The 27,553-nt window shown below is 40.1% G+C and overlaps 1 protein-coding gene across 1 annotated transcript in view; it reads right to left on the reverse strand.

The window, feature by feature from the left end:
• TRIM44 (tripartite motif containing 44) overlaps positions 1-27,553 on the reverse strand; it is a 127,001-nt gene that overhangs the window by 81,338 nt on the left and 18,110 nt on the right. Inside the window, exon 2 of the mRNA XM_062196302.1 lies at positions 17,207-17,284. Within this exon, the coding sequence (XP_062052286.1) occupies positions 17,207-17,284 (78 nt within the window). The remainder of the gene's footprint in view (positions 1-17,206; positions 17,285-27,553) is intronic.

Raw genomic sequence — 27,553 nt, forward strand, 5'->3', positions numbered from 1 at the left:
AACAAAATAAATAAATAAATCCTGTCCTCTCAGACAGACTGAGCTGAATTCCCAATATACCTCCCTTTCTACTCTCCTATTCTCTGCCACTTCTGCTCAATTTATTTTTTTCTAAGCCTGGTCTACTATGTACTTCATTTTCTATTTCAAAGTCAAAATTTCTTGAACTTATTTCCAGAGGTTCTTCAGACTATCTGCAGAATTGGTAAAAAACAAAAATCAAAACCAGAGTGATGGCAAATCGCCAACATTCAGCACAGCAGTTCCCAGATGTGTGGTTCCAGGAACACCACCACCAGCATCACATGGGAACATGACAGAAATAAAAATTTCTTAGCCACCCAGGACCACCTGAATCAAAAACTCCTGAGATTAGGCCCAGCACTCTGTATTTTCTTAAGTCTTCCAGGTGACTTTCATATGACTAAAGCTTAGGAACACTGGTCTGGAAGACAAGGTGCCTAACAAACATTTACATAAAATGAGAACATCTCCTGAAGAAGAATTCAGTCAACATCACGGACACAGAATGGATAGGATATCCTGGATAATGAAAACAGCAATTGCAAAACTATAGGAATAATTTTTACTTTAAAAATTCAAAATATATTTTCACATAAAAAAAAGTCTAGAAAGTTGTATGCCAAATTGTTGCTAGTGGTTAATTTGGGGGGAATTCATTTAACTTTTCCTTAGTAAAAAACACTGTTTTTAAATTGATAAGCACATATTATTTTATAATTTAAAAAAATGGTTAATCCATGCACCTTCCACTGTTCTCTGGCAAAACTCAGAGTTAAGAATTAACTCAGTCCTCAGGAGACTTTAGTGTCTGGACTAATCAAGCTTTGTGACACTTTAGGGAATTCTAGAGGAAGCGAGGCAGAGACAGTGTTTGGTTCTCCATGACTCAATCAATCAGTGCTTCTCTGTAAAGCCACTGTGCCAGGAAATGACAGGGTATAAAGCCTGAGATCCAGCCCTTCTTAAGTAGGCCAACTCACAAAGCAGAGGGGAGGGTTCGGCAGGAAAACAGAAGAGACCATCCACTTAAGGATTTTCTTGGAAGACACCAAGTTATTTCGGGGAAAATTTTGTTACAGAATTTATGTAATTCAGTGGCCCATTTTTCACCTGCTTTACCAAACTGGCAGTCATCCTGCAGTTATGTTCATTCACCCTTCTTCAAGCTGACTTCAATAATATACAGAATATTCATGAGGTAAACTAAGTTGGGACTTGAAAATAAAACAGGTTAGTGGCAAATGGTCCAGGGCAAGAAAAAGGGTAAAACAGAGGTGTGTAGATAGATCCCACCCAAGAGTCAATTCAGGTTCCCAAAAATAAGCTTTGGCTTATCAGGCTTTATCAGAAAACCCTGAGACTTTAATGGATTCTTCTCTTGGGACCACTCAATTCTTTCAGTTCTGGCAAGTTTCCTATTAGAAGTACTACATGCATTCATAAAGGATTCTAAAGCTCTTTATCTGTGTGACCATCATACACAGGGGCCACTCTGTGTGACCTATACACACCCTTCTCTCCTTCAGTGCACTACTAACTACAGTCCCATAAGTGTGGCACAAACAGAAAATACAATTGTCTCCCTCAGCAAAGCAGTTTCCCTAAAGATGGAGTAATTGGGTTAAGACAGCTTTCAGTAACCTTTAATACTTAACTGGTTCATCTTCATTAAAGGAACAACTACTTATACCTGGTCTCTGCCTCCACTGATATAGGCTGCTTTAAATTTTCCTATCTATGGGAATAGCATCACGGTGTAGCGGGTTGAGCTGCCACCTGCCATGCTGGCATCCCATAGGCGCTAGTTTGAAACCCAACTGCTCCACTTCCCATCTAGCTCCCTGCTAATGCACCTGGGAAAGCAGTGGAAGATTGCCCCTGCACCCATGTGGGAGACCCGAAGAAGCTCTGGGCTTCTGGCTTGGCTTAGCACAACCCTGGCTGCTGAAGCCACCTGGGGAGTGAACTAGCAGATGGAAGATCTCTCTCCCTCCATCTATCCCTCTTTAAAAAAATTTCCCTATCAAAATACTGTCTACCTCTGGATCCCTCCCAAACTATATTAATAGACAAGATACCAACAATGCCCCAGTATTTCCAATGCTGTGAGTAATTTATGCTATAGACTGGTGACTGCAGCTGCCTCCTAAAGAGACTGTCACCATGACTCTGCTTCATATGGTATTTCAACTTACAAAACTGAGGAACAATGGAATTATATGGTAGAAAGGAAATGCAACTGTGTTAGGTTTACAGCATTACATAAAAGAGTACAGGCACTGGAGTCAGAGTTTGAATCCCACTACCTCTCCATTATATTAGATTTGGAGCAAATGATTCTAACTTTCTAAGCCTCAGCATCATTATCAATAAAATAGGAATAATAAGCTACTTTACAGGGTTGGTGCAGCAATCAAAAGTTAAAAGGAAGGAACAGGAATAATGGGAACAGAGCTTCAGTTTGTTCCTAGAGATGTATGATGGTGATGGTTCCACAACAGTTGGATGTAATTAATGCTACTGCACTGTACACTGACAATGGTTAAGATTTTAATGTATGTATTTTATTACAATTATGTAAGGCATCCTAGTACACTGCCCAGCTCTTAGGAAATACTCAAGAAAACTAATCCAATTCCCCTTATAAAGAACTTAAAAAAAGAAAAAAGGGAAAAAAGGAGGCACATAAAGTAAAATACAATCATGTTCCTTTCCCTATTTAATTCTGAGAAGCTTTGAGTTTCAGGGAGAGCCAGCTGGCCCTGATACCAGGTAGTGCCACAATAAGCGTCTGGGTAGGAAGAACAGAATCTGTGTTAGTCATGATCTCTCCAGCAAGTTGAGAGTTCTCAGTCCACCCCCACTCTGTATGGTGTCTCCCAGAATATCAACCCTCTAGTCCTCAACAAATTGCAAAAAAATAAAAAAGAAAGAAAGAACGAACGAATGAACGAACAAACCAACCCTGAAATGTTTAAATCATTTCCCAGGCTGGCACCGCGGCTCACTAGGCTAATCCACGGCCTGCGGCGCCAGCACCCCAGGTTCTAGTCCTGGTTGGGGCACTGGATCCTGTCCCGGTTGCCCCTCTTCCAGGCCAGCTCTCTGCTGTGGCCAGGGAGTGCAGTGGAGGATGGCCCAAGTGCTTGGGCCCTGCACCCGCATGGGAGACCAGGAGGAAGCACCGGGCGCTTGGCTTCGGATCGGCGCAGCACACCCGCCATGGCAGCCATTTGGGGAGTGAACCAACAGAAGGAAGACCTTTCTCTCTGTCTCTCTAACTCTGCCTGTCAAAAATAAAAAAAAGGAAGATGGCAGAATAGTGAGGGCGCGCACTGATAGTCCAGGAAAAGATAGTTCGATAAAAGTGGAGTTACTGTAGTCTCAGGAAAAGGCTCGGGAAAAAACTGCAGAGGAAACTCTTCCGGATCTAGTGGATGTGACACAGAGGACCTTCGGGGAGAACAAGGATGCCCACAGCATGGAAGACCAGCGGCAGAGTCTGTGCGCCAGCGCTAGAAGGGGAGATGAGAAAAAAACCTCGGTAACCCGAGACATTGGCGGAGGGGAAAGGCAGAAAGAGCCTAGAGGGAACAAGGCTTGAAGCCCCACTGGGGAAAGTTCACCAGGCTGACTGGAGGAGAGAAAAAAAAAAAAAAAACGAATAAATAAGGGGAACTGGCACGGACACTAGCCTCTCTCTCCACTCAACTTACAAAGCTGAGCAAGACAAAGAGCAGGCGCCATTTTGGACATATGTAAAGTGGCACCCGCCATCAGCCAAGCAGAAAAACCTGCCTCTGGTGGGGAGAAATAACAGGAGGTTAGGACGTAGTGAAAGTGTGGAGCTAACAAACAAAGACTGTGAAAATCGGAGGGTGGACGAGAGAATTCACCGAGTACACAAACTAGGTAACCTTGGCAACCAGGTGAGAGACTACAGAGAAATTTGAGACCACACTGAGGGCTGCATAAACATTTTGTTTGGTCCCTGGGGTAGACCAGACGAATACCCACAGGGGCCAGATTTCATACATCAACTACCCTCAATTCCACTCAGCTGTGCGGAATTACTTCCCTTCTGAGTCAAAAAAAAAAAAAAAAAAAAAAAAAAAAAACAGAGAGAGAGAGCAAGCAAGAGAGAACAACCTGGGTAAGTCACGTTTGGCACACCCTTAACCCTGAAGAACCAAACAAACCTCTCTGGCCACACCCATCACAGCCTCTAAGGATCCATCAAAAGCAGACAGTCCACTAAATCTAGAGTCATAGTATAATGAGAAAAAACACCACAGCAAAGAAATCAAAGAATATCTCCAATATGCCAAACAACAAACATAGAAACTGAGGTAACAAGAACAAGGAAGACACTATGATGTCCCCAAATGAAAAAGACACCCCAATTCAAGATTATGAAGATGATGAGAGAAGAAATGTCAAGAAGCAGATCTCAAAAAATTTATAAGAACATTAAGAAGTTCTCAAAAACAAATTCTTGAACTACAGAAATCCTTAATGGACAGGATAGAAAATCTCTCTCGTGAAAATGAAATATTAAGGAGGAATCAAAATGAAATGAAACAACTAGTAGAACAAGAAACTGTGATAGTGACGAGAAATCCTAATGAAATGAAGAATTCAATAGATCAAATGACAAACACATTAGAGAGCCTTAAAAACAGAATGGGTGAAGCAGAAGAGAGAATATCAGACTTAGAACACAGAGAACAGGAAAGGAAACAGGAAAACCAAAGAAAAGAAGAGGAAAGTAGAAATCTAAAAAATATTGCTGGGAATCTACAGGATACTATTAAAAAACCTAACATTTGGGTTCTGGGAGTTCCTGAAGGCATGGAGAGGGAGAAAGGATTAGAAGGCCTTTTCAGTGAGATACTAGCAGAAAATTTCCCAGGTTTGGAGAAGGACAGAGGCATCTTAGTACAGGAAGCTTATAGAACCCCTAATAAACATGACCAAAAGAGATCCTCACCACGACATGTTGTAATTAAACTCACCACAGTGAAACATAAAGAAAAGATCCTAAAATGTGCAAGAGAGAAACGTCAGATTACTCTTAGAAGATCTCCAATTAGACTCACAGCTGACTTCTCATCAGAAACCCTACAGGCTAGAAAGGAATGGCGAGATATAACCCAGGTACTAAGAGAGAAAAACTGCCAGCCCAGAATATTATATCCTGCAAAGCTCTCATTTGTGAATGAAGGTGAAATGAAGATCTTTCATAGCAAATAGAAATTGAAAGAATTTGTCGCCACTTGTCCAGCCCTGCAAAAGATGCTTAAAGATGTGCTACACACAGAAACACAGAAACATGGCCATCAATGTGAAAGAAGGTAAAGGAAGAAAACCTACTAGTAAAAGATCATAGGAAACTCAAAGCATATATTAGAAAATATCTTTTGGAAAATGGCAGGGCAAAGTCACTACTTATCAATAGCCACATTGAACGTTAATGGACTTAACTCTCCAGTTAAAAGGCACAGACTGGCTGAATGGATTAAGGAACAAAACCCATCTATTGGCTGCCTACAAGAAACACATCTTTCCAACAAAGATGCATACAGACTGAAAGTGAAAGGTTGGAAAAAGATTTTCCATTCCAACAGAAACCAAAAAAAAAAAAAAAAAGGCAGGTGTAGCCATATTAATATCAGACAAAATAAACTTTACCACAAAAACTGTTAAGAGAGACAAAGAGGGACACTATATAATGATTAAGGGTTCAATTCAACAGGAAGATATAACTATTATAAATGTATATGCACCTAATTACAGGGCACCGGTTTATTTAAAAGATATGTTAAGGGACTTAAAGGGAGACTTAGATTCCAATACAATAGTACTGGGGGACTTCAATACTCCACTCCCAGAAATAGACAGATCATCCGGACAGAAGATCAACAAGGAAACAGCAGATTTAATAGACACTGGATTCACTGCTGAATTCTACCAGACATTTAAAGAAGAACTAACTCCATTTCTTCTCAAACTATTCAGAACAATTGAAAAAGATGGAATCTTCCAAATTCTTTCTATGAAGCCAGCATCACCTTAATTCCTAAGCCAGAGAAAGATGCAGCATCGAAAGAAAATTACAGACCAATATCCCTGATGAACATAGATGCAAAAATCCTCAATAAAATTCTCGCCAATAGACTACAACAACACATCAGAAAGATCATCCACCCAGACCAATTGGGATTTATCCCTGGTATGCAGGGATGGTTCAATGCTTGCAAATCAATCAATTTGATACACCACATTAACAAACTGCAGAAGAAAAACCATATGATTATCTTGGTAGATGCAGAGAAAGCATTCAATAAAATTCAACACCCTTTCATGATGAAAACCCTAAGCAAAATGGGTATAGAAGGAACATTCCTCAATATAATCAAAGCAATTTATGAAAAACCCATGGCCAGCATCCTATTGAATGGGGAAAAGTTGGAAGCATTTCCACTGAGATCTGGTACCAGACAGGGATGCCCACTCTCACCACTGCTATTCAACATAGTTCTGGAAGTTTTAGTCACAGCCATCAGGCAAAAAAAAAAAAAAAAAAAAAAAAAAAGAAAAGAAAAGAAATTAAAGGGATACAAATTGGGAAGGAAGAAGTCAAACTATCCCTCTTTGCAGATGACATGATTCTTTATTTAGGGGATCCAAAGAACTCTATTAAGAGACTATTGGAACAGATAGAAGAGTTTGGCAAAGTAGCAGGATATAAAATCAATGCACAAAAATCAACAGCCTTTGTATACACAGGCAATGCCATGGTTGAGAAAGAACTTCTAAGATCAATCCCATTCACAATAGCTACAAAAACAATCAAATACCTTGGAATAAACTTAACCAAGGATGTTAAAGATCTTTACGTTGAGAATTACAAATTCTTAAAGAAAGAAACAGAAGAGGATACCAAAAAATGGAAAAATCTTCCATGCTCATGGGTTGGAAGAATCAACATCATCAAAATGTCCATTCTCCCAGAAGCAATTTATAGATTCAATGCGATACCAATCAAAATACCAAACACATTCTTCTCAGATCTAGAAAAAATGATGCTGAAATTCATGTGGAGACGCAGGAGACCTCGAATAGCTAAAGCAATCTTGTACAACAAAAACAAAGCCGGAGGCATCACAATAACAGATTTCAGGACATACTACAGGAGTGTTGTAAGCAAAACAGCATGGTACTGGTACAGAAACAGGTGGATACACCAATGGAACAGAATAGAAACACCAGAAATCAATCCAAACATCTACAGCCAACTTATATTTGTTTTTTTTTTTTTGTACATTTTTTTTTATTTATTAAACTTTTATTTAATGAATATAAATTTCCAAAGTATAGCTTATGGGTTACAATGGCTTCCCCCCTCCCATAACTTCCCTCCCGCCCGCAACCCTCCCCTTTCCCGCTCCCTTTCCCCTTCCATTCATGTAAAGATTCATTTTCAATTCTCTTTGTATACAGAAGATCAGTTTAGTATATATTAGGTAAAGATTTCAACATTTTGCCCATATAGCAACATCAAGTGAAAAAACTACCATTGGATTACTAATTATAGCATTAAATAGCAATGTACAGCACATTAAAGACAGAGATCCTACATAATTTTTTTTTCAATTTAATTAATTTTCTATGCCAGTTCCATTTTAACACCAGGTTTTTTTTTTTTTCATTTCCAATTCTCTTTATATACAGAAGATCACTTCAGTATATAATTAGCAAAGACCTCATCAGTCTGCGCCCACACAGAAACGCAAAGTATAAAAATACTGTTTCAGTACCAGTCATAGCATCACTTGGCTTTAGACGACACATTAGGGACAGATCCCACATGGGGTGTAAGTACACAGTGACTCCTGTTGCTGACTTAACAATTTGACACCCCTGTTCATGGCGTCAGTAATCTCCCTAGGCTCTAGTCATGAGTTGCCAGGGCTATGGAAGCCTTTAGAGTTCGGTGACTTTGATCTTATTCCGATAGGGTCATAGTCAAAGTGGAGGTTCTCTCCTCCCTTCGGAGAAGGGTACCTCCTTCTTTGATGGCCCCGTTCTTTCCACTGGGATCTCACTCACAGAGATCATTCATTTAGGTCTTTTTTTTTTTTTCCATGATATCTTGGCTTTCCATGCCTGCTATACTCTCATGGGCTCTTCAGCCAGATCTAAATGCCTTGAGGGCTGAGGCCAGAGTGTTGTTTAGGACATCTGCCATTCTATGAGTCTGCTGTGTATCCCACTTCCCATGTTGGATCTTTCTCTCCCTTTTTGATTCTATCAGTTAGTATTAGCAGATACTTGTCTTGTTTGTGTGATCTCTTTGACTCTTAGACCTATCAGAGCTATCAATTGTGAGCTGAAATTGATCACTTGGACTAGTGCGATGGCATTGATACATGCCATCTTGATGGAATTGTGTTGGAATCCCCTGGCACATTTCTAACTCCACCATTTGCGGCCAGTCCGATTGAGCATGTTCCAAATTGTTCATCTCCTCCCTCTCTTTTTCCACTCTTAGATTTAACAGGGATCACTTTTCAGTTAAAATTTCAACACCTAAGAATAATTGTGTGTTAATTACTGAGTTCAACCAATAGTACTAGAACAACAACAATAACAACAAATACTAAAAAGGATAAAGTATTACATTGTACATCTAAAGTCAGGACAGGAGCTGATCAGTTCATTGTTGCTTATAGTGTCCATTTCACTTAACAGGTTTCCCCTTTGGCGCTCAGTTGTCACCGATCAGGGAAAACAAATGATATTTTTCTCTTTGGGACTGGCTTAATTCACTCAGCATGATGTTTTCCAGATTGCTCCATCTTGTTGCAAATGACTGGGTTTCGTTGTTTCTTACTGCTGTATAGTATTCTATGGAGTACATGTCCCATAATTTCTTTATCCAGTCTACTGTTGATGGGCATTTGGGTTGGTTCCAGGTCTTAGCTATTGTGAATTGAGCTGCAATAAACATTAATGTGCAGATGGCTTTTTTATTTGCCAAATTAATTTCCTTTGGGTAAATTCCAAGGAGTGGGATGGCTGGGTTGTATGGTAGGGTTATGTTCAGGTTTCTGAGGAATCTCTAGACAGACTTCCATAGTGGCTTAACCAGTTTGCATTCCCACCAACAGTGGGTTAGTATCCCTTTTTCCCCACATCCTCTCCAGCATCTGTTGTTGGTAGATTTCTGAATGTGAGCCATTCTCACCGGGGTGAGATGGAACCTCATTGTGGTTTTGATTTGCATTTCTCTGATTGCTAGTGATCTTGAACATTTTTTCATGTGTCTGTTGGCCATTTGGATTTCCTCTTTCGAAAAATGTCTATTGAGGTCCTTGGCCCATCTCTTAAGTGGGTTGTTTGTTTTGTTGTTGTGGAGTTTCTTGATTTCTTTGTAGATTCTGGTTATCAATCCTTTATCTGTAGTATAGTTTGCGAATATTTTTTCCCATTCTGTTGGTTGCCTCTTCACTTTCCTGACTGTTTCTTTTGAAGTACAGAAACTTCTCAATTTGATGCAATCCCAAATGTTAATTTTGGTTTTGACTGCCTGTGCTGTTGGAGTATTTTCCAGGAAGTCTTTGCCTATGCCTATATCTTGCAGGGTTTCTCCAATGCTCTCTAATAATTTGATGGTTTCGGGTCGTAGATTTAAGTCTTTAATCCATGTTGAGTGAATTTTTGTGTAAGGTGATAGGTATGGGTCTTGCTTCAAGCTTCTGCATGTGGAAATCCAATTTTCCCAGCACCATTTATTGAATAGACTGTCCTTATTCCAGGGATTAGATTTGGATCTTTGGTCAAATATAAGTTGGCTGTAGATGTTTGGATTGATTTCTGGTGTTTCTATTCTGTTCCATTGGTCTATCCATCTGTTTCTGTACCAGTACCATGCTGTTTTGATAACAACTGCCCTGTAGTATCTCCTAAAATCAGGTATTGTGATGCCTCCGGCTTTTTGTTGTACAGGATTGCTTTGGCTATTCGAGGTCTTCTGTGTCTCCATATGAATTTCAGCATCATTTTTTCCAGATCTGAGAAGAAGGTCTTCGGGATCTTGATGGGTATTGCATTGAATGTATAAATTGCTCTTGGGAGAATCGACATTTTGATGATATTGATTCTTCCAATCCATGAGCATGGAAGATTTCTCCATTTTTTGGTATCCTCTTCTATTTCTTTCTCTAAGGTTTTGTAGTTTTCATCGTAGAGATCTTTAACGTCTTTGGTTAAGTTTATTCCAAGGTATTTGATTGTTTTTGTAGCTATTGTGAATGGGATTGATTTTAGAAGTTCTTCCTCAGCCGTGGCATTGCCTGTGTATACAAAGGCTGTTGATTTTTGTGCATTGATTTTATATCCTGCTACTTTGCCAAACTCTTCGATGAGTTCCAGCAGTCTCTTAGTAGAGTTCTTTGGGTCTCCTAAATAAAGAATCATATCATCTGCAAAGAGGGATAGTTTGAGTTCGTCCTTCCCGATTTGTATCCCTTTAATTTCTTTTTCTTGCCTAATAGCTCTGGCCAAAACTTCCAGAACTATATTGAATAGCAGTGGTGAGAGAGGGCATCCCTGTCTGGTACCAGATTTCAGTGGAAATGCTTCCAACTTTTCCCCATTCAATAGGATGTTGGCCGTGGGTTTTTCATATATTGCTTTGATTGTATTAAGGAATGTTCCTTCCATACCCAGTTTGCTTAGAGTTTTCATCATGAAAGGGTGTTGTATTTTATCAAATGCTTTCTCTGCGTCTATTGAGAGAATCATATGGTTTTTCTTCTGCAGCCTGTTAATGTAGTGTATTACGTTGATTCTTTTGCGAATGTTGAACCATCCCTGCATACCGGGGATGAATCCCACTTGGTCTGGGTGGATGATCTTTCTGATGTGTTGTTGCATGCTATTGGCCAGAATTTTATTGAGTATTTTTGCATCTATGTTCATCAGGGATATTGGTCTGTAATTCTCTTTCAATGTTGCGTCTCTTTCTGGCTTAGGAATTAAGGTGATGGTGGCTTCATAGAAAGAATTTGGGAGGATTCCCTCTTTTTCGATTGCTCTGAATAGTTTGAGAAGAATTGGAGTTAGTTCTTCTCTAAATATCTGGTAGAACTCAGCAGTGAATCCATCTGGCCCTGGGCTTTTCTTTGTTGGGAGGGCCTTTATTACTGTTTCAATTTCTGTGTCAGTTATTGGTCTGTTTAGGTTTTCTATGTCTTCCTGGCTCAATTTAGGGAGGTTGTATGTGTCCAAGAATCTGTCCATTTCTGATAGATTTCCCTGTTTGCTGGCATACAAGTCCTTGTAGTAATTTCTGATGATTCTTTTTATTTCTGTGGCGTCTGTTGTTACGTTTCCCATTTCATCTCTGATCCTATTGATTTGGGTCTTTTCTCTTCTTTTTTTAGTTAGTTGGGCCAATGGGGTGTTAATTTTGTTTATTTTTTCAAAAAACCAGCTCCTCGTTTGGCTGATTTTTTGTAATTTTTTTTGGATTCAATCCTGTTGATTTCTTCTCTGATTTTAATTATTTCTCTTCTCCTACTGGGTTTGGGTTTGGTTTGCTGCAGATTTTCTAGATCCTTGAGATGACTTGAAAGCTCATCTATTTGGTGCCTTTCCAATTTCTTGATGTAGGCACCTATTGATATAAACTTTCCTCTTAACACTGCTTTTGTTTTATCCCATAGGTTTTGGTATGTTGTGCTGTTATCCTCATTTACTTCCAGAAAATTTTTGATTTCTCTTTTAATTTCTTCTATGACCCATTGTTCATTCAGGAGCATGTTGTTCAATCTCCATGTGTTTGCACGTGCTCTAGGGATTCCTGAGTTGCCAATTTCCAATTTCATTCCTTTGTGGTCTGAGAAGCTGCATGGTATGATTCTAATTCTTTTGAATTTGCTGAGACTTGCTTTATGGCCTAGTATGTGGTCAATCCTAGAGAGGGTTCCATGTACTGCTGAGAAGAATGTAAAGTCCTTAGATGTAGGATGAAATGTTCTGTAGATATCTGTTAGATCCATTTGGGCTATAGTGTCATTTAAATCTACTGTCTCCTTGTTGATCTTCTGTCCTGTTGATCTGTCTATCTCTGAGAGTGGAGTATTGAAGTCCCCCAGTACTATTGTATTGGGGTCTAAGTCTCCCTTTAAGTCCCTTAACAAGTCTTTTAAATAAGCTGGTGCCCTGTAATTAGGTGCATATACGTTGATAATCGTTATATCTTCCTGTTGAATGGATCCCTTAATCATTATATAGTGCCCCTCTTTGTCTCTCCTAACAGTTTTTGTGGTAAAGTTTATGTTGTCCGATATTAAGATGGCTACGCCCGCTCTCTTTTCATTTCTGTTGGCGTGGTATATCTTTTTCCAGTCTTTCACTCTCAGCTTGTATGGATCATTGTTGGATAGATGGGTTTCTTGTAAGCAGCAAAAGGATGGGTTTTGTTCCTTAACCCAATCAGCCAATCGGTGTCTTTTAACTGGACAGTTCAAGCCATTAACATTCAATGTGACTATTGAGAAGGAGTAACTTTGCCCTGCCATTTGCCAAAAGATATTTTCTAATATCTGGTTTGAGATTCCTGTGATCTTTTGCTGTGAGGTTTCCTTCCTTTACCTTCTTTCATATTGGTTACCGTGTTTCTGTGTTTCTGTATGTAACACATCTTTAAGCATCTTTTGCAGGGCTGGACGAGTGGCGACAAATTCTTTCAATTTCTGTTTGCTGTGAAAGGTCTTAATTTCACCTTCATTCACAAATGAGAGCTTTGCAGGATATAATATTCTGGGCTGGCAGTTTTTCTCTCTTAGTACCTGGGCTATATCTCGCCATTCTCTCCTGGCTTGTAGGGTTTCTGATGAGAAATCAGCTGTAAGTCTAATTGGAGATCCTCTGAGAGTAATCTGGCGTTTCTCTCTTGCACATTTTAGGATCTTTTCTTTGTGTTTCACTGTGGTGTCGTGGTGAGGATCTCTTTTGATCATGTTTATTAGGGGTTCTCTGAGCTTCCTGTACTAGGATGTCTCTGTCCTTCTCCAAACTTGGGAAATTTTCTGCTAGTATCTCACTAAAAAGGCCTTCTAATCCTTTCTCCCTTTCCATGCCTTCAGGAACTCCTAGAACCCGAATGTTGGGTTTTTTAATAGTATCCTGTAGATTCCTGACAGTATTTTTTAGATTTCTGATTTCTTCTTCTTTTCTTTGATTTGACTGTTTCCTTTCCTGTTCTCTGTCTTCTAATTCCGATATTCTCTCTTCTGCTTCACCCATTCTGTTTTTAAGGCTCTCTAATGTGTTTGCCATTTGATCTATTGTGTTCTTCATTTCATTGTGGTTTTTTGTCACTATCGCAGTTTACTGTTCCACTAGTTTTTTCATTTCATTTTGATTCCTCCTTAATATTTCATTTTCACGGGAGAGATTTTCTATCTTGTCCATTAAGGATTTCTGTAGTTCAAGAATTTGTTTTTGAGAACTTCTTAATGTTCTTACCAATTTTTTGAAATCTGCTTCTTGCATTTCCTCTATGTCTTCATCTTCATAATCTTGCATTGGCGTGTCTTGTTCACTTGGGGGCGTCATAGTGCCTTCCTTGTTCTTGGTACCTCCGCTTCTATGTTTCTTGCTTGGCATGTTAGAGATAATTTGTGGTGTTTTTGTTTTTGTTTTTTTCTCTCGTTATACTATGCCTCTAAGTGAGCTGTCTGCTTTGTTGGAGCCTTAGGGGCTGTGATGGGTGTGGCCAGAGAGCTATGCTTGTTTCTTGAGGTTTAAGGCTGTGTAAAGAGCGACTCTCCCAGATTACTTGCTCCTTGCTGGCTCGCTCTCTCTCTCTCTCTCTTTTTTTTTTTTTTGACTCAGTTGGGAGTGGAGTTGAGGGTAGTTGAAATCTGGCCTCTGTGAGTATTCGTTTGATCTACCCCTGGGACCATACACAGAGTTTATGCAGCCCTCAATGTGTTCTCCAGTTTCGCTAAAGATACTGAGTTTGGCTGAGCTTTACATATGTAAAATCGCGGTGCTCTTTGTTTTCCTTGGTGAGTGAAGGGAGAGGCCTCTGTTCCCCCTCCCCCCAATGTCTTGGACTTCTCAGGTCTTTGTCTTACCCTCCTCCGTTCCCGCGCTGGCGAGATTCTGTGGCTCTGGCTCCTCTCCCGCCGCTGCCGCTCGGCTCGTCTCGGTTGGTTTTCCACGCGGTGGGTTCCCTGTAAGTCCTCTGTGTCTCATCCACAAGATCCGGAAGCGTTTCCTCTGCAGTTTTTTTCTTGAGTCTTTTCCTGAGGCTACAGTAATTCCACTTTTACGAAAGTTTATTTTCCCAAACTAAGGCACACGTCCTCACTATCCACCATCTTGGCTCCGCCCCCACCAACTTATATTTGATCAAGGAACTAAAACCAATTCCTGGAACAAGGACAGTCTATTCAATAAATGGTGCTGGGAAAACTGGATTTCCACGTGCAGAACCATGAAGCAAGACCCCTACCTTACACCTTACACAAAAATCCACTCAACATGGATTAAAGACCTAAATCTACGACCCGACACCATCAAATTATTAGAGAACATTGGAGAAATCCTGCAAGATATTGGCACTGGCAAAGACTTCCTGGAAAAGACCCTGGACGCTCAGGCAGTCAAAGCCAAAATTAACTATTGGGATTGCATCACATTGAGAAGTTTCTGTACTTCAAAAGAAACAGTCAGGAGAGTGAGGAGGCAACTGACAGAATGGGAAAAAATATTTGCAAACTATGCTACAGATAAAGGATTAATAACCAGAATCTACAAAGAGATCAAGAAACTCCACAACAACAAAACAAACAACCCACTTAAGAGATGGGCCAAGGACCTCAATAGACATTTTTCAAAAGAGGAAATCCAAATGGCCAACAGGCACATGAAAAAATGTTCAAGATCATTAGCAATCAGGGAAATGCAAATCAAAACCACAATGAGGTTTCACCTCACCCCAGTGAGAATGGCTCACATTCAGAAATCCACCAACAGATGCTGGAGAGGATGTGGGGAAAAAGGGACACTAACCCACTGTTGGTGGGAATGCAAACTGGTTAAGCCACTAGGGAAGTCAGTCTGTAGATTCCTCAGAAACCTGAATATAACCCTACCATTCAACCCAGCCATGCCACTCCTTGGAATTCACCCAAAGAAAATTAAATTGGGAAACAAAAAAACGGTCTGCACCTTAATGTTTATTGCAGCTCAATTCACAATAGCTAAGATCTGGAATCAACCTAAATACCCATCAACAGTAAACTGGATAAAGAAATTATGGGATATGTACTCTATAGAATACTATACAGCAGTCAAAAACAATGAAATCTGGTCATTTGCAACAAAATGGAGGAATCTGGAAAACATTATGCTGAGTGAAATAAGCCAGCCCCAAAGGGACAAATATCATATGTTCTCCCTGATCGGTGACAACTAACCGAACACCAAAAAGGAAACCTGTTAAAGTGAAATGGACACTATGAGAAACAGTGACTTGTTCAGCCCTTGCCCTGACTGTTGATGAACAACTTAATACGTTATCCCTCCTAGTATTTTTTTTTGTCTGTTCTACTTAATACTATTGGTTTAATTCTGTAATTAATACACAGTTATTCTTAAGTGTTGAAACTTAACTGAAAAGTGCTCCCTGTTAAATATAAGAGTGGGAATAAGAGAGGGAAGAGATATACAATTTGGGACATGCTCAAGATGACTTGCCCCAAACGGTAGAGTTAGAAACATACCAGGGGATTCCAATTCAATCCCATCAAGGTGGCATGTACCAATGCCATCTTACTAGTTAAAGTGATCAATTTCAGTTCACAATTGATCATAATGATAGGACTAAGAGTCAAAGGGATCAGATAAACAAGACTAGTGTCTGCTAATACTAACCAATAGAACAAAAAAGGGAGAGAACGATCCAACATGGGAAGCAAGATACACAGCAGACTCTTAGAATGGCAGATGTCCTAAATAGCACTCTGGCCTCAGAATCAGCCCTTAAGGCATTCGGATCCGGCTGAAAAGCCCATGAGAGTATTTCAGGCATGGAAAGCCAAGACACTCTGGCAAAAAAAAAAAAAGAAATGACCTAAATGAAAGATCTCTGTGAGTGAGATCCCAGTGGAAAGAACAGGTCATCAAAGAAGGAGGTACCTTTCTCTGATTGGAGGATGAACCTCCACTTTGACTATGACCTTGTCTAAATAAGATCGAAGTCGGCGAACTCAAAAGGCTTCCATAGCCTTGGCAACTCATGATAAGAGCCTAGGGTGATTACTGATGCCATAAACAAGAGTGTCAATTTGTTAAGTCAACAACAGGAGTCACTGTGCACTTACTCCTCATGTAGGATCTCTGTCCTTAATGTGCTGTACATTGTGATTTAACACTATAACTAGTACTCAAACAGTATTTTACACTTTATGTTTCTGTGTGGGTGCAAACTGTTGAAATCTTTACTTAATATATACTAAACTGATCTTGTGTATATAAAGAGAATTGAAAATGAATCTTGATGTGAATGGAAGGGGAGAGGGAGCAGGAAGGGGAGGGTTGTGGGTGGGAGGGAAGTTATGGGGGGGGGGGCGAAGCCATTGTAATCCATAAGCTGTACTTTGGAAATTTATATGCATTAAATAAAAGTTAAAAAAAAAATCATTTCCCAGACTAGACTCCAGGTCACGAGGACAAAAGCATTCTCAGTGGCAGCTGTCCTGAAGTGGGGGAGAAATAAGATGCTAGTACTGAATACCAACTGAATGGGGCTGGTTCCTGTTCCAGTCCTCAGCATTAAGCTGATCAGTATCTCAGATGCCTTTGGCTGGGTTTAATGGACAGAAAGGACAGAAGTCTCAAAGGTCCAATAAAGGAAGATTAAAAATGCACATCTCGGCAGTTGAGGGAAAACAATTAATGATCATGTATTGTAAGTCATAAAATAAAGGGAAAAAATAGATGACTTACCTCTGGCATATTAGAACATATATTTTGATGGGCAAGCTTAATTAGATCTTATTTCAGTGTTCAGAAACAAGATCATTAACAACCTTTACACATAGCTGAAGCAGAATAAAATTCTTGGGATCCCAACACTCATCAATTCCAAAATACTTACTTTAGGGTCTGAGCTCTTGAACTTTAACCTTTCCACCAACTCTATCATAGCCGCCTTCAATCCGCCTGAGTCTTTGCTCTAGAAGAAAGGAAAATCAGGGGTCAACAGACAACATTTTGATGCTCTCTCAAATACAGCATTTCTGAAGCCAATGACGTAGAAAGACATTTTTATCAGTCAAGAGAACTGGATGGCTAAGTAGAGCTACACTGCCTCTCCTCCTTTTTCTATGGACAAAGAAGGTGAGGATATACATTGCCTAGTGATCTGAGAGAACTATTGGAATGAAAATTAAATGCAATTAATACAGGCTGATTCACTCCTTCATTTCAAGTTCAACTGTGCTGGTGTTTATTAAGAGCTGAGGCTTTGCAAAAGAGATTTTCATCTTTTGGCTGAGTGATTTTTTTTTTTTAATTTTGAACCCTTATGTGTCAGATACAGAAGTACACAATATTAAATATTCTTACATAACTTAAAGAGAATAACATAAGTTTTAACTGGAAACACAGTTACACAATAAGTGCACGTTTTTTGTTTTTTTTTAAGAAGAGCCCAGACTTCTTGAAGCAGCTATACAAAGTACCAAATTTGAGGTCTGCCATTAAGTAGCTGACTGATCTAAGGCAAATTACTGAACTTTTCAAAGCCTTCTTTTTCTTCTATAAAATAAAGATTATTAATGAACAGAAATATTTTGAAATAGGCTTAATTAAAAAAGCATTTTTGGCGCATAGTGTTCAAAAATGTCACCTGCTATTATCGTCATTATTACTGCAATATGACACTGCACAATCCAGAAATTAAAGAAATGTAATATAAGCTTCCAAATGCAAGCCCTATAAGCAATTTTAAGTTTTCTACTAGCCACAAGAAGTGAAATTAATTTTAATAATTTTACTTATATCATTATATCCAAAATATGACCACCACAATATGCAATGTTAGCATGAGAATTTTTTTTAAAGATTTACTTATTTGAAAGGCAGAGTTACAGAGAGGCAGAGGGAGAGAGAAAGAGAGAGAAAGAGAGAGAGAGAGGGTGAGAGAGAGAGAAAGAGAGAGAAAGAAAGAGAGGTCTTTCATCGCTGGTTCACTCCCCAGATGGCCGCAGCGGCTAGGACTGTGCTGATCCGAAGCCAGGAGCCTGGAGCTTCTTCTGGGTCTCCCACGCGGGTGTAGAGATCCAAGGACTTGGGTCATTTTCTACTACTTTCCCAGGCCATAGCAGAGAGCTGGATCGGAAGTAGAGCAGCCAGGACTCGAACCGGCGCCCATATGGAGTGCCAGTATCACAGGCAGCGGCTTTATCCACTATGCCACAGTGCCGGCCCCCAAGATGAGTTTTTTAAATAAAGGCTTTCTCATACTAAATCTCTGAAATCTAATGGGGGATTATGTGTTGTGTTTTGTTTACATTTTTAAAGTCCATTTTAATTTGGACTAGCCACATTTCAAGCCCTTCCAAAGCCACATGGCTTAGTTACTACTACGCTGGTCAGCACAGATTTAGGGCACAGACTCTGGAACCCTCTGCCTAAATTAAAATCCCAACTCTACCATAAGTTCTATGACCTTAGGCAAGATTATCTGACCCCTCTGTGGCTCAATTTCTTTATTTAGAAAATGCAGCTAATAACAGTAGTACCCATTTCAGAGGGTTGTGAGTTTATATATATATATATCAAAGTGCTTAGAACTGGGCCTGGTATATAGTAACCACAAGTATGAAACAGTTTTAGTATCATTATTCTCTATCTTCCTCATTATGTTAAATCAAGAATTGCATCTTTTATATCTCTGTATCCCATGTGTCCAGAATCAAGAAGGTGCTGCATAAAGTCTACTGAACAAATTAATGAGCACACAATCGTTCAGCTATGAAAGTCCTATATGAGGGGCAGGTGCTTTTGGCGCAGCGGGTTAAAGCTGCAGCCTGCAGCGCCCACATTCCATGTGGGTGCCGGTTTGAGTCCTGGCTGCTCCATTTCCTATCCAGCTCTCTGCTATGGCCTGGGAAAGCAGTAGAATATAACCCAAGTCCTTAGGCCCCTGCATCGGTTCAGGATCACTAGCCATCAGGGAAATGCAAATCAAAATCACAATGAGAGGGCTGGTGCTGTAGTGTAGTGGGTAAAGCCACCGCCTGCAGTGCCAGCATCCCATGGGGGCACTGGTTTAAGACCCAGCTGCTCCACTTTCGATCCAGCTCAGTAAGCAGTAGAAGATGGCCCAAGTCCTTTGGCCCCTGCACCTGTGCGGGAGACCTGGAAGATGCTCCTGGCTTTGGATCGGCGCAGTTCCTGCTGTTGTGGCTATCTGGGGATAGCTTCCAACCAATGGATGGAAGACCTCTCTGTCTCTCTCTGGTTCTACCTCTCTCTGTAACTCTGTCTTTCAAATAAATAAAATAAATCCTTAAAAAAAAGCCCTGTGAATAAATGAACAAATCCTCTGAATACATAAATGTCCTAAATAATACATGTGTGTATTATAATCTAAAATGAAAAGAATTATTTTCTTATTTCAACAACTTATGGGATAAGACCACTCATTTTACCACTGAGGAAATAGAATAAAGAACTAATAGACTGTTGCTTTCATGGAGGAAACAATAACAAAGTACAATTTAAAAAAAAAAGCACAAGAATAAACAAACATTTTACAAATAATCTCTTACCCAAAATTTCCCTCATTATCAGTGACATTTTCCAAATGTGTAGGACTAATTTCAATTCCCCCAAACAGAAAATTCTTAGTAAGACCCCACAGCTCACAACTGGGAAAAGGAATCTAGAAGAAACACATACCAGGAAGTGGATGAGACATGAAGTGCCTAAAAAGGGTTAAGCTGCCAAACAGAATCCTGCTTTTACAGGATGGACAGACAATAAAGCCTGCCTAGTGATATCATTCCTTTAACCTGTTTCTCATTGGTCAAACAAGCAGGTCACTTGTCCCTGGAAAGCTTTCTCCCGCCATATCTCAGCTGCCAGAGCCCATGTTAAGCTCTTCAGCAAGAGCTCTGATGTATTATGACATTTCCTCTGACTCTAGAGAACAAAAAGGAATGCACCAGATTGTGCCTTAAAACCTTCAGAAAAGAAACAAAAAGACGAAGGAATCCCTAAAAAGCAGACAGCCTGTTTGCAGGCAGATGTGTCTTGCGTGGAAAGATAAGGGAACCCTTAGCCTTCTTTCATAAAGTGCAGTGTGTCAGCAGAATTCTTCCTGCTTTTCACAACCAGCAGCAGCATTGCCTAACCCAGGGGAGAAAGAGGCACATGAAAAGGGCCTCCTGTCAGGAAATTCACCCATTCCACCTCCCCAGGTCACTCTCTGAGAATTATTCTCAAAGATTAATTGCGCGCATGTTGAGCTTGCTATACTCAGCCTCTAAGTGAAAGGTGAAGAAAACACTTCCCAACCGCCTTTTTTACAACTCATAAAATAAGTACTTGGTCAGAAGGGAGAGGCTCCTCTGGGCAGACCTGACCCTGACAGCTGCATAGCTGGGCAAGGGTCCAAATGGAGGATGGTAGCCTCCAATCTACCCCATTCCACCCCGGTTTTTCCTAATCCCTGGTCCCTCCCTGAATCCCAAGTGGCCCTGTGCACAGGTGTTCCAACTATATGGCTAAACTCAGAACACCCTTCTGAAACAATTGCCCCTTGACCCTACCTAGGATCCAGGGATATATATAATAGGGGTTGGGTCCAATGGTCTGATCTACCTTTGGGTGCACGGATTCAGTAAGAAGTTCTATATGCCTGAGGGTAAGAGTCAGGTATTCTGTCAGGTAATTTTTTGGTCCTAGGTACTTAGAGTAGTGTAGAAGCAGATGGGCAATATCAAAGGTGGGACCTTCAAAAACATGGAGCACAGGGCAGGGACACAGGGTTATCAGGGTCTAAGGATGGTATCTGAGCATCCTCAAACCATAGGAAAGTATCGTGTTTCTGTTAATTATGTGTTTGCTGCAGGAAGTCACTAGTAAATGTAAGCAGCAGGCCTAGTGGTTCAGAAGCTTGCATCCCACATCAAAGTGCCTGGGTTCAATTTCTACCTCCTGTTCCCGAGTCCACCCTCCTGCTCAGACAGACCCTAGGAGGCAGCAGTGATGCTTCAAGTGATTTAGTTTCTGTCACAAACATCGGAGACCAGAATTGAGTTCCCAGTTCCTGGCTTTAGCCCTGGTCTAGCCCTAGCCATTGACAGCATCTAGGAAGTGAACCAGTAGAAGGGAGCTCACTGTCTCTGTTTCTCATATAAGTAAACAAAATAAAAACAAAAATGACAACCAGCACAGATCAAACCCTTGTATGCCCCCCTGACAGAACAGAATAACTACTTCTGAAATCTGTGTTCTAACTAAGAAGTGGACTAGGACCAGAACAAAAAGAAGACTAATTCTAACCTTGTGGACATTTGGTTCCATAAATGACCAGATTCTATGTTAATCCTTGCACTGTGACTAGTGAAAAAGCAAGAAGCAGATCTCAAAAAATTTATAAGAACATTAAGAAGTTCTCAAAAACAAATTCTTGAACTACAGAAATCCTTAATGGACAGGATAGAAAATCTCTCTCGTGAAAATGAAATATTAAGGAGGAATCAAAATGAAATGAAACAACTAGTAGAACAAGAAACTGTGATAGTGACGAGAAATCCTAATGAAATGAAGAATTCAACAGATCAAATGACAAACACATTAGAGAGCCTTAAAAACAGAATGGGTGAAGCAGAAGAGAGAATATCAGACTTAGAACACAGAGAACAGGAAAGGAAACAGGCAAACCAAAGAAAAGAAGAGGAAAGTAGAAATCTAAAAAATATTGTTGGGAATCTACAGGATACTATTAAAAAACCCAACATTCGGGTTCTAGGAGTTCCTGAAGGCATGGAGAGGGAGAAAGGATTAGAAGGCATTTTCAGTGAGATACTAGCAGAAAATTTCCCAGGTTTGGAGAAGGACAGAGGCATCTTAGTACAGGAAGCTTATAGAACCCCTAATAAACATGACCAAAAGAGATCCTCACCACGACATGTTGTAATCAAACTCACCACAGTGAAACATAAAAGATTCTAAAATGTGCAAGAGAGAAACGTCAGATTACTCTCAGAGGATCTCCAATTAGACTCACAGCTGACTTCTCATCAGAAACCCTACAGGCTAGAAAGGAATGGCGAGACATAGCCCAGGTACTAAGAGAGAAAAACTGCCAGCCCAGAATATTATATCCTGCAAAGCTCTCATTTGTGAATGAAGGTGAAATTAAGACTTTTCATAGCAAATAGAAATTGAAAGAATTTGTTGCCACTCGTCCAGCCCTACAAAAGATGCTTAAAGATGTGCTACACACAGAAACACAGAAACACGGCCATCAATAAGAAGGAAGGTAAAGGAAGGAAACCTCACAGCAAAAGATCACAGGAAGCTCAATTTCTCTTTAACATAGAATTAAACTCTGATGCTCTGTTAAAGCAATGGGTTAAAGTAATCTATTATGTTCTCTTGATGTCTGTTAAATTCTAATTGTTCAAAAACAGCTGAATTTTTATTAAGAGCTATGGGTTATTTAGATATGTGCTTATTTTCAAAAATTTGAATAATCACCTTGTAACAATGATCAAATTTGGTCTATGTTATGTTATGATTTTAAGGAATCTTATTTCAACCAGATATTTTGGATTTTGAGCCTTCTTGGCATTCTTGACAGGCATTCAAAAAATCAAAGTTTCAAACAATCTGCACTCTAACATTTCCAGTAAATCTTGGACTTTGGTTTTTCCAGTTTGGGCCCAACTGAAAAAATCAAAGGACCTATGTCTTTCATCTTATAGAGACACCAACTAATCAGGCTATTTGGATTATATTAGAAGTACTGTCAAGATGTGACGTGGTACTAAATTTTAAGTTTCTATAATGGAAAATGCTATTAATACAAATGTTTGAGAATTAAAAAGTCTAATGATCTTGTGTTACTAGACATGATAGTTATATTAATGAGAAAGCCCCAGAGGCCTAAAGAGTTAAATACTTGTAAAATCCTACAGGTGCTTTCAAAACTACTGTGAAGTAAGCAAGTGCCTCTTGTTGGTTGATGAGTTTATAATTTTAAACATGGCAACTTAAAGTCTTTTGTCACCCACAGTTATATATGATTTGCTGCTCATAAAACTAAAGTGTTGTTGGTTCTGTGTTTAGCTGTCCTCCTATAGGTTCCTATGGACTTTTTCCAGCCACTTCTATTGTATTCAGTACTTTGGGATGGCTCTGTAAACAGATGAAGCCAATAATGTATTGACAGTACCAACTGAGAGAAAGTATGGTTAACTGAGGTTACTAAAAACAAAAAGCAATTCAAATCAATTGGCAATCTACAAAAAGAGTTAAAGATTTTAAAAGCTATTATTAAAATTGCTATATTGGTCTATTATGCTATATTATATGTGTGTACATATTGTATGTCCACATAGGAAAATTTTATTAAGAATTTTATTTTAATTGGCTTATAGATAAGATTGTCCATAAATTTAAGCTGCTAAAATTAATCAAAGATACATTTTAATTTGTGTGACCTGAATCTGTGTATCATATGTTTTAAACGTGTTGGTAGAAAGAAACTAAAAACATTTTATATGGTTGTGTTAAGTTTACTGGTTAAACAAACTACACCATGTTAGATATTACAAATACATGATTCTTAAAATTTATAGAAGGCACTGGACCTTCTGGTAAATGTTTTCTTAAGTTTTTATCTAATGGTTGAAACTGTTTGCTAAGTATTCATGTAATATTGCTAGTGTCAGCAAGCGATCTAGGACTTGCTCCCTCATTTCTCTACTCTAAGCCCAACTTGTTCTTTCATTTCTCTATTCTCCTCAAGGTAGGAAACTAATTCTATTATGATGGAATCTTCAATTTAATCTTTAGACCTTATAAAAGAGATGGCTAACATTTTTCTGTAATAGCATAGCCAAAATAAGAACTTAAATAATAATCTCATAGCTAGATTCACTTCGCCATCAGCAAAGTAAACAGTAAGTAGAAAAAACCTCCCTTTCAGACAAAAGGGAAAGTTTTAAAGTGAGAATATAATTTTCCTCATGGGCATTGTCTACCTTAGAAAAACTACTACAGAACATGCCTGTGACTACAGACTTGTAGTTCAGGCCACCGAAGATTAGAGATGGGACATGGGCACTCCCTTGACTTGCATCCTCTGGTCTGCTTTAACAAAAACCAGGAGGAAAAGAAAGCTAGGCATCAGAAGCAATGGGTGGCAGGCCTATTAATGGCTGATCTGTACAGTGATCTGCCCTCAAGGAGACCCAACAGGCCAGTCCACTGCAGTGGCTTTCAATGTGGTAAGCCTGGGCTTCAGCAGAAGTCAGCTTGTGAAGAGCCCTGGCAGCTCTGCCAAGAGTTGGATCACTGGAAATGGATCTGCCCTGGAGTCGAAGGATGCCCAGGTCAGAGCCACAGATCCTATTGGCTCTAAGCTGAAAAGCCCTTCACTCAGCCCAACTTCCAAAGTGACCACTGCAGCTGAGGGGACGGCCAAGTAGGGTCAGCAATATTGCAGGCAGAACTGTAAATTTCTTGTTAGAGATGCCCCCTGCCTTTACCTGGCCAGCTCTCCTCCCAGGCCAGCCAAGTAATGAAAGTCAACAGAGTGCCTTCCCCTAGGAGGTTCACACCTCCCTTAGGATGTACCCCATGTGAAGAGATAGATAGGTCTGGGCCTCTTAACTTACAAGGTCTAAAGCCCAACAGATTATTATCAAGCCCCTTCTATCAGGTTCTATTTGCCTCTCAATCAGAAAACTTAATTGTAGCTTAGACAGCACCTTTCTTAGCTCCTCTAATAATGACTCTGTCCTTTGTTCTAGACCCTGTCCAGCGCACTTGGGCCTCATTCCTTCGTAATCATAATCTCTACTCTACCTCCAATGGCTCTACTCCCAACCTGTGTGTACTGATGGTCCTCTTCCCCACTTAATGCTGTATAATTGTTCAGACCTGGTTAATGCCACTCTTAGGATCATTGGTTACTATCCTCACCCTGTCTTTTATGACTTTGTCTAAATATGATCAGAGTTGGCGAACTTGGAAGGCTTCCATAGCCTTGGCAACTCATGACGACAGCCTAGGGTGGTTACTGGCGCCATGAACTAGAGTGTCAATTTGTTGGGTCAACAACAGGAGTCACTGTGCACTTGCTCCTCATGTGGGATCTCTGTCCTTAATGTGCTGTACATTTTTTTTTTTTTATTTTTGACAGGCAGAGTGGACAGTGAGAGAGAGACAGAGAGAAAGGTCTTCCTTTTGCCGTTGGTTCACCCTCCAATAGCCGCTGCGGTAGGCGCACTGCGGCCGGCGCACAGCGCTGATCCGATGGCAGGAGCCAGGTGCTTCTCCTGGTCTCCCATGGGGTGCAGGGCCCAAGCACTTGGGCCATCCTCAACTGCACTCCCTGGCCACAGCAGAGAGCTGGCCTGGAAGAGGGGCAACCAGGACAGGATCGGTGCCCCGACCGGGACTAGAACCCGGTGTGCCGGCGCCGCAAGGCGGAGGATTAGCCTAGTGAGCCGCGGCGCCGGCTAATGTGCTGTACATTTTGATTTAATGCTATAACTAGTACTCAAACAGTATGTTTCACTGTGTGTTTCTATGTGGGTGCAAACTGTTGAAATTTTACTTAATGTATACTAAATTGATCTTCTGTATATAAAGAGAATTGAAAATGAATCTTGATGCAAATGGAAGGGGAGAGGGAGCGGGAGAGGGGAGGGTTGCGGGTGGGAGGGAAGTTATGGGAGGGGGAAGCCATTGTAATCCATAAGCTGTACATTGGAAATTTATATTCATTAAATAAAAGTTTAAAAAAATATATTATAATTTTGGATAATTGCACCCCCCCCACAAAAAAAAGCAAGATTTTCCATTGCCACCCCACCTAATGCATTCCAAGAACATAATAGTTTATTGTGAGCATGGCTTACTTATCTGCTTCTTCCCTCTCCCAAGAGATCACAGAAGAAAAAGACAAGGTGGGTGTTGTGGCACAGCAGGTTAAGCTGCCGCTTGGTAAGCCGACATCCTGTATCACAGTGCCTGGGATCAAGTCCTGGCAATTCTGATTCCTATCCAGTTTTCTGCTAATGTACACCCTGGGAGGCAGCAGATGAACGCTCATGTACTTTGGTCCCTGTCACCAACATGGCAGACCTGGACAGAGTTCCTGGCTCCTGTTTTGGGCCTGGCCCAGCCCTGGCTATTACAGGTATTGGGGGTGGTGCGGTGAATCAAAGGATGGAAGATTTCTCTCCCTCTTTGTTTTTCAAATAAATAAATAAAACAAATGCAATGTTGTGACACCTACCCCTCAAAATTCTATCAATTTGGAGGTGTGAGATGCTTCACAAAAGCCAGCTCCTAGAGATGAGCCATATTAAAATGAAAGAAAGGACAAAATGCCACACACTGAAGATTCCTTTACTCTCCATATGCTCTCCTTTGGCATTTCATGGTAAAACCAAAAAGTAGTGTATTTTCACTTTATATCTCAGGGGAAAAAATGGCTGATGACACTCAAATGAGAGTTCAAATATCACAAAGCTCATACTTGCACTCACTTCACAGTGACTAAGAGGTAAGATGTAGTGTATTCTCACAATTCAACAGAGAAAAACAGCTTCATGGAAGTTAAAAGATGTCACCAAAAATCACAGACCTAGTAGGTGGCAAAACCAGGATCAGAAAGATCTAAATGAAAAAGATTTATAGCATATACAAGGGAAGAAACTGGTATGAAGAATATATGAAAAAACACACAACAAATTCCTACAAGTCAGTAAGAGAAAGTCAATTATATATAAGCCCAAAAGCAATCCCAATGAAATACATGAACACAACAGACATAAGAAATGGCTAATAAATATATCACAAAAGATACAAATGATGCTCAAACTTATTTGTAATTAAGTATTATTTCTGAGCCATCAGACTGAAAAAAATTAATTTGATAATAGCAAATGTTAAGGGGCTTTGTGAAACTAGGGACTTCCATATGTTGCTGATGAAGTGTAAAATGAAAATGCTGCTCTGAAATCAGATGCCTAGCAAGTCCACTTCTCAGTTCCCCTTGAAATGCTAGCACATGTGTCAAGGAGGCATGCACAAAAATATTTATGACAGCATTGTTTTTAACACTGAAAAACTGTAAACACCCTAAGTATTCATCAACAGTGGGTGGCTAAATAAACTCCGGAATTAAGCTTCAAATAGGACATAGCAAATGAAAAGATATGAAGTAGGGACAGACTTCTAATGCAGCGGC

The sequence above is a fragment of the Lepus europaeus genome, chromosome 7 (assembly GCF_033115175.1).
Source record: "Lepus europaeus isolate LE1 chromosome 7, mLepTim1.pri, whole genome shotgun sequence".
In the NCBI taxonomy this organism is placed as follows: domain Eukaryota; kingdom Metazoa; phylum Chordata; class Mammalia; order Lagomorpha; family Leporidae; genus Lepus; species Lepus europaeus.